Genomic DNA, 7,261 nt, shown 5'->3' on the forward strand with positions numbered 1-7,261 from the left:
GGATCAAGCTCTACCAGCCATGCGGGTCACCTGGGACGCCATGCCAGCAAGGGCAGATTTTTTCCTCCCCAGAATGATGGTAACCTTAAGGTGCCACCTTAAGAAACACAGTAGAAATTTACACCAAAGCAGTAGTAGCCAGTCAGCAGGCAAGTTAAAAGCACAAATACAGTCCATTCTCCTCTGGCTCGTGGGTGTTGACGCCACCACACACATACCATTACAGCTGGTGTCATCGCAGGGAGTCAATGTGACTCTCAGAAACCCTGCGTTAATGGACATCAGCTGAGCTCTCCAGCACCCAGAGAATTGTGCAAACTAAGGCAAACAGCCCCCCACAGTCAGGCTGACAAAGGCCCGATTGTCAGCAACACTCGCATTGTTCAGCACACATCTCAATGCAAACACACACACTGCTACACTTGTGATGTGCAACAGTGAGAAGTGAACTGAACTCCCACTGTATCAGAAAGGCTCAGTGGATTCTTCAACTTCTGCAGAGCAAAGTTTTATACATAAACCGATCAACAGACATTTCATCTTCAAAAACAACCTGGCCTTCTAGATAAACGGGCTGTGAGCTTGAACGCAATACTTTAAAATACAAACAAGCCAAAACACTTGTTAGGATCTGCAAAAGAAATACCTATGAAAAATTCAAACTGATTGATTTAGCGTGACATACCAACAGTGAACATTTTCAAGAGAAGACTGCTCAAACTCTGGTGAGCTGCTTTTTGGAGAAATGTTTTAGATTTTGTTTTATAAACCAGCTGGATTCTGTACTTGTTCCGGTTTAACCGGTTTCACATTCTAGCAGAATTATTGTCACATTCCAAGGAACACAAACACAGATCCACGTCACAATTACAAATACATCTGATGTGGTAAACTGCAACTACATTTTACCACATCAGTCTTGGGAACAGTTTACAGACTTCAAAACATGATGGTGCCATTAAAAAGAACAGATCCTGCCAAAACTCAGTCATTCACTTCACACAATAGCACTAATTTAAGAGCTATTCTGATATTAAAGGATTATAAACCATGATTCTATAGAAAATGAATAAGCACATAGAGAATTAGTGTTCAAGCTAACCCTAATCACTACTATAGCTACAGAGGCTTAAAGGTCTACAAAACCACTTGGCAGGTCCCAGGAAAGTCAGTCAGAAGAGACAGAACTCCAGCTGATAAAATACTAGCCTTTCACCAGCTGTAAGAGAATGCTAAATAACAAACTGGATTATTTCACCATTTAAAAAAAAAATCTCAATTGGGTATTTTGTTTGGTTATTTTTTGGGGGGGCAGGGGGTTTCCATTAAAATTACCTACATCTTTAAAGAAAATTTGTATAAATATCACTAATTGGTTCAACTTTAACAGCTTGAATAGTACAAATGTCAACAAACTGTGTATTCCCTATGATTTTCAAATATGAAAACTGTCCTATTTCACACTGGCTGCTGTTTAAAACTGTAGCCGCCAGGCACTGTGAACAAGGTCATATGCAAAAATAACCCCATAACATTAGGTATCAAGTTCAGAAAACTAGACTAAGAACAAGGGATGTCTTTGGGTTCTTAAACCCCTGTATTTTAAATGTTCCAGTAAAATTTATAGAATATAAGCTGTGTATTTCTCCATCTGATATATTGGCTTCTATGAATTTCAATACCAATCAGCAACAGTGAACATGACAATGGAACTTTACCTTTTTACTTGCAAATGTAAAACATTCAGAAGAGAATCTGTGTTTTTCAGTGTATGGGACAGGCCAGTAAGACCTCCAAGTAAACCCAAAGCACAAGCTTTTCAAATGCAGTCTCTGCTGCCCTCTGCTGTAACATCAAAGAATTGCGTCTTTGACGTAAACCCCCCCGTCATTACTCCAGAAAAAGGGTAAATCACAGCAGCACCCTTCCTGCAGTGTTCAAGAGTAAAAAGGGTGCCCTCAAATAACAGGGCAGGTGCTGCGAAAGAAGAAATTGGATTTTTTTTAAAGTGTTACTATCATGGAACAAGTAAAGGTTTATTCCATGCTGAAAAGAAAGGACGTTTCGGCTGTGGAGCCTTCTTGGGGAAATGTTTCCCTTCTTCTCTTTTCAGCATGGAATAAACCTATTACTTGTTCCTTTACAGCCTACGCATGCTGACGCAGCTCCCTACTTGTTACCATCATGGTTACATCTGAGATGAATCTTGGGAGAGGTAAGGATTAGGAGTCCAGGCTACCTGCTTTAAATAAATGAGTCCGGTCTCCTACCTGGACCACACCACCACCCTGCTACTAGAGGCCCCATGCCAGCCTTGTTCAAACAGCTTGAATAGAAAGCATTAAAGACTACAAGACAATTCAGTGTTAGTTTTTAAAAAGCTTTATTCTTTGTACATTTCATGATGAACAGGTTAGATGATGCCGATCTGAAAGAGAAAGAAAGATATTTAGTTCTGATCCTGAAGCTAGGAGAGTAAACTGACAGGCTTTCATCATTGTGCATCAGTGGTTCCTTTGAAAGCATCAACGTTTTTAATCAGATGCTGATAATCATTTTCATCATGTGCACATTGGCAACCCTTGTAAGAACATAGATTGACTGTTATAAACCAGCAATGTCAAGCCTAAATACATAATTCCACTGCAAAATGCAACACACAGAAGCTGGCATTATGTCACAATACCCAATTTCACAACTAAGGAGCAATTATTCTGCATGAAAGTGGAAGAACACCTAGTCCCTTAACTGCAGAACTGAAACAAATGAAAATAATTCACACCTCAGGCAATTAAGCTCTTAAGAACTTTACTGTTAAAACAGAAATCCTAGGTAATTTTAAAATAATTTACTTCCATTTTCCCCATTCTGAACATTTCAACTGATGAATTATATGAATGTTTTCACAAAATCCAGCAGTTTGCATGAACTCACACTGGAGGTTTAAAATTGCAACCAGAATTACAAATGAAAAAAATGTAAGAGTCAGGAACAACAAATGATTTAATTACTTTTTTCATTCACTTTCAGAAGAATATTTCTGTCATCAATATCAAAATGTTCTACACTCCTTATTGGTCAATGTAAAAACATGACTGCTTTGTCAGAGAGGAGACAACGAATCACAGCCCAGAACTCTGATGACCAAACTGGCCAGGATCGGCCCCAGAGCCCGCCTCCAAATCCAGAATCTCTATTTGCTACATTACTTTGGGTTTTAAGTTATAGCAAAAAAGAAAACTGAGCAAATGCAAGAATTTATAAGTCTGCTCTTCATTTGTAAGGTACTGGCTTACACATCAGTTCTAAAATGGGAAAAGTAAAGCTGTTTTCCAATAGAAAACTGCACCAGGGATTTTCTTACCCCACTACCTGTTTACTGGGAGCTGTGGATACTGATGAACAAGGTTTAATTCACTGTGACATGCAGAGGCAACGTAAATTTTCAAAAATACAACAAAAAGGTTAGTATAATGAAGTTAGTTTTTTGCACTTTTAAATGCAAAATGAACGATAACTACTTGTAACTGATTTGGAGATTTTTCAGCATGCTGTTAGTGTAAGGTATTGCAATAGTAAAACTGCAGACTGGGTTAAAAACATTCGGGTTCTGTCGAGAGCAGAACTAGACTGGAGAATAACACCCAGGCTGAACGGCTGGTCCTCACCTTGTTTGCAACATCCAACGCGTCGTAGTCTGGCGCAAGACGGACATATGCCTTCTTTTCACCATCAGGCCTGAGAGCACAAAGATTTCAGTAAGACTTTCACATGGCTGGCAGTGATTTCAAAGAACCATCTTTCTGTGAATCAGTGGTTCCTTTGAAAGCATCATTGTTCAGACACGATAAAGTTTCCATCACTTTCACAAGTCGAATAAAGCACTGGAGCTGCAGCTAGGTCTTGTTGGACTTTCTGGCACAGGAAAAGTCACAAAGTAGCAAAACAAATTCAAACCAATGAAATGCTAGGACACACTTCGGTACCGTGATTCATACAATTTGATGAATTGGCTCTATCGACAAATACAAATTTATTCTAACTCAAGTCAGGATTTAAGGCAAAATCGGAACAGCAGCTGCTCACAAACAGCATCTTATCATTCGGCATTAGCCGTCAGTACCCCCTACCAGCAGGGACCCTCAGTTGGAATTCAACTCCCAAGTCCACCAAACCTCTTTTTGAGCTTTAAGCTGTGTGCATGCCAATCACCCTGCAAGTGGTCAGGTCAATGGTTACCAGTCCTGGTCCTGGTAGCCCCCACGCCTGCTGGTCTGTGTTCCAGGTTATACCTTTACCTAATGGAGGCAGGATGGAATAAAACCCAGCTGGTGTGTGGGTCACCAGGCCCAAGACTGGGAACCACTTAGGCCATAGTACAGCTCCCCTTGTCTGCTTTAATGCCAAGCTCTCTGCCCTGTTCCTCTCAGAAGCATGCTTACCGGATCAGTGTGTTGACTTTAGCCACATCTATGTCGTACAGTTTCTTGACGGCATGCTTGATTTGATGCTTGTTAGCCTTGACATCTACGATGAAAACCAAGGTGTTGTTGTCCTCGATCTTCTTCATGGCAGACTCAGTGGTAAGAGGGAACTTGATGATGGCATAATGATCCAACCTGAGAGGAATGGAGAGAGTCAGTGGACTTTGGGCCTTCAGCGCAGCATGGCAAGCAGGACACATGTAGAGAACTGACTGTGAGAAAGCATGTGCAGCATTCATCCTCTGGCATTAGAGTCACCATGGAAAGAAATGGTTCTCAAGCTAACAAGCACATTTCTGTTTATATTTCACTGAAGTATCTTTAATGGGAGTATCATTATGAGGAAACTACACGAACTACAGCAAAATCAAAACTCATCATTTACATCTATGCGCAACTGATGTTGAAAATACAATGAAACACAGTTTCTTCATTGGTAAACATGAGGATTGATAGGTGCATCAGTGTTTTAAAGCTGTAATCACTGTGAGATCATGCTTTGATCGCTAAAAAAACATCATCTGCACCACTCCAAAGGACAGAGATGTACATATACTGCACACACATGCTCACATAGTTCCACAGTATAGCAGAGTTCCATTTTGGGTTAGTACTTTACATTACAGCTCCTAAATAGGAAGCAAAAGCTCACTTGTTCCTGCGAGGAGCGCTCTTCCTGGGGTACTTGGGCTGCCTCCTGAGTCTGAGGGTCTTGGGCCTCCTGAAGGTGGGGGAGGTCCTGATCTTCTTCTGCTTGTGGGTGTGCACCCCCTTCAGCACAGCCTTCTTCGCCTTCAAGGCCTTGGACTTGGCCTCGGTCTTGGCTGGGACAGCTGCAGCCCCAGAGAGGAGAGGAGAGGTGAGCAAGGCATTTTAAGTAAAGCAATCTTCACATTATAAGCTCTGAAGGAACTTTCCCCACTGTGACATATGTGTAGCTCCTGATCTCCAGGACTACTGTAGATTAAAAAAGGGCTAAAAGCACAACAAGGGCACAAATGTTCCAGAACCTACAACACTTTAATTAATTCACAAGGGGGTTTCACAGTGTGTGACAAACTGTCTCTACTGCAGTGTTCACTCTTGTATACATTAAAGATTCATCCATGACTTCACATTTGGATCACCACCTGTTTGACTTAGTCATTTTGACAATGAAGGAGTTTAACATCGCAGACAACTAAAGATCAGAGGCGGACATCAATGCCATCAGGACACCCCCACAAGAGCAGACAGCCACATCGTAGTTTCAGAACATGCACAACGAAAATGGAAAAATGTCTTATTTGTGATATTGGTTAATGCTTAAACAATTTTTCGCGTGCAACCGACCCGGATAATGTGAAATAACATCGTACGTGTAGCGCTAACGTTAGCATGCTCCCAGTTAAGAATCACATTGGGAAAAAAACTTCCTCCATGTGTGTTGTAATGAACAATGGAGATCGTTCTGTAAATCTTAGCATTTGAAAATATTAAACATTTGTCTATAGGCGTCAAGAGAGCTATAAGTTATCCTAAATTCACTGGGACAAATGCTCCTTATGTGTCTGGGGGCTCTCGCGTCCTGACGGCGAAGTAACTCTTGAAATCGGGCCCAAGGCGAACGAAAACCCCAGCTCTAGAGCAGTTCTGTAACCGTGTAACCCTTTCTGCAGTTTAAAGGCAGCGTTTGAGTGAAGACGACCATTCTAGAAGCCGTTTACCCACCACACTGTGGGACATGCTGTACGATGTCTAGATTCTGAATCGCTAAAACCACAAGTAAAACAATAAGCACATATTAAACCAGACGTTACAAAAATCCTAAAGAGACGTCATAATTTGCTGCGGATTTTGGCACAATCTGCCTAGATTTAAAATGAAATAAAGATTAAATTAATTCTACGTGACATATTGGTTCCTGCGATGTCGACTGGGATACAGTCTGACCTGAACCCGCTGCCGGCCCAGCAACCCTTGGTCTAACTTTAAAAGAAAAGGGCACTGCTCACCCATTACAACCATGCAAAAGACTTGGAAGTCCAATACATGTACACATTTCTAATATAAACTAAAACAAGCCGGTCCTGAACCTTAATGGGCTATAACGAACGTACATTTCATGAACAAACCTACAAACGTGGTGGAGACTTCACACACGTTGCTCTGTCGAAAGCTGCTCAACTGCTAAAGGCCAATATCTCGCGAAGTACGGTGAATATTCTCTTTATATTTTCACGCTTTTATAAAAATAAGAGTAACGTCTCAAAGCCTGTCGCTGAAAACTCCCCTTAACGACATAATTTTACACCGTTTAAGAATATTTACGGTCAAGTGCTACCCACCTTCCTTCTTCGCCTTCGGAGCCATCTTGGGAAAGGGAGAGCACACGGGGTTCCTCACAGTATATCGCAGGGGCAGGAAGAGGGAGGTATCGCGAGGCTCGTCCTCGCTGCCTCACGGGAGTTGTATTTTCAAAACGTTTTAACTGCTTTGAACTACATAAACCTTAAATCAGAAAAAAAAATGTTACAGTTATTTCAGAATATGGGAAAATTGATTATTATGCTTCTTCGACTCTCGTAATAGGTCTTAACAACAGCGATGTTTTGCTGGAATTTTACGGCGAATTACAATGCAACCTACAACGTTAATCAATTAAATGAATACATTTAACATAAATGCTAGTTAGTTGTAGTTCATTTGGGTTACATTTCCAACCCATTAATATAGCGTAGCCTTTCATTTAATGCGCGTGATGTATTATAATTCTTTATTATCGCTATAGGTGAGTA

The 7,261-nt window shown here is 41.0% G+C and overlaps 1 protein-coding gene and 3 non-coding genes across 4 annotated transcripts; all 4 read right to left on the reverse strand.

The window, feature by feature from the left end:
• Positions 1–2,366: 2,366 nt before the first annotated feature.
• rpl23a (ribosomal protein L23a) lies at positions 2,367–6,966 on the reverse strand. Its single transcript, XM_088616568.1, has 5 exons — positions 6,812–6,966; positions 5,137–5,317; positions 4,443–4,619; positions 3,669–3,738; positions 2,367–2,428 (listed from the first exon to the last, which is right to left on the reverse strand). The coding sequence occupies exons 1-5, from the start codon at positions 6,834–6,836 to the stop codon at positions 2,414–2,416; spliced, it is 468 nt and encodes a 155-aa protein (XP_088472694.1). The 5' UTR covers positions 6,837–6,966; the 3' UTR covers positions 2,367–2,413.
• Positions 2,500–2,571, reverse strand: LOC148643390 (small nucleolar RNA SNORD42). Its single transcript, XR_015929509.1, has one exon. It is a non-coding gene; the product is annotated as a small nucleolar RNA SNORD42 (small nucleolar RNA).
• Positions 3,806–3,869, reverse strand: LOC148643391 (small nucleolar RNA SNORD42). Its single transcript, XR_015929510.1, has one exon. It is a non-coding gene; the product is annotated as a small nucleolar RNA SNORD42 (small nucleolar RNA).
• Positions 4,940–5,012, reverse strand: LOC148643392 (small nucleolar RNA Z17). Its single transcript, XR_015929124.1, has one exon. It is a non-coding gene; the product is annotated as a small nucleolar RNA Z17 (small nucleolar RNA).
• Positions 6,967–7,261: the final 295 nt, after the last annotated feature.

This window comes from Lepisosteus platostomus, chromosome 22 (assembly GCF_059453375.1).
Source record: "Lepisosteus platostomus isolate fLepPlt1 chromosome 22, fLepPlt1.hap1, whole genome shotgun sequence".
Classification (NCBI taxonomy): Eukaryota; Metazoa; Chordata; class Actinopteri; order Semionotiformes; family Lepisosteidae; genus Lepisosteus; species Lepisosteus platostomus.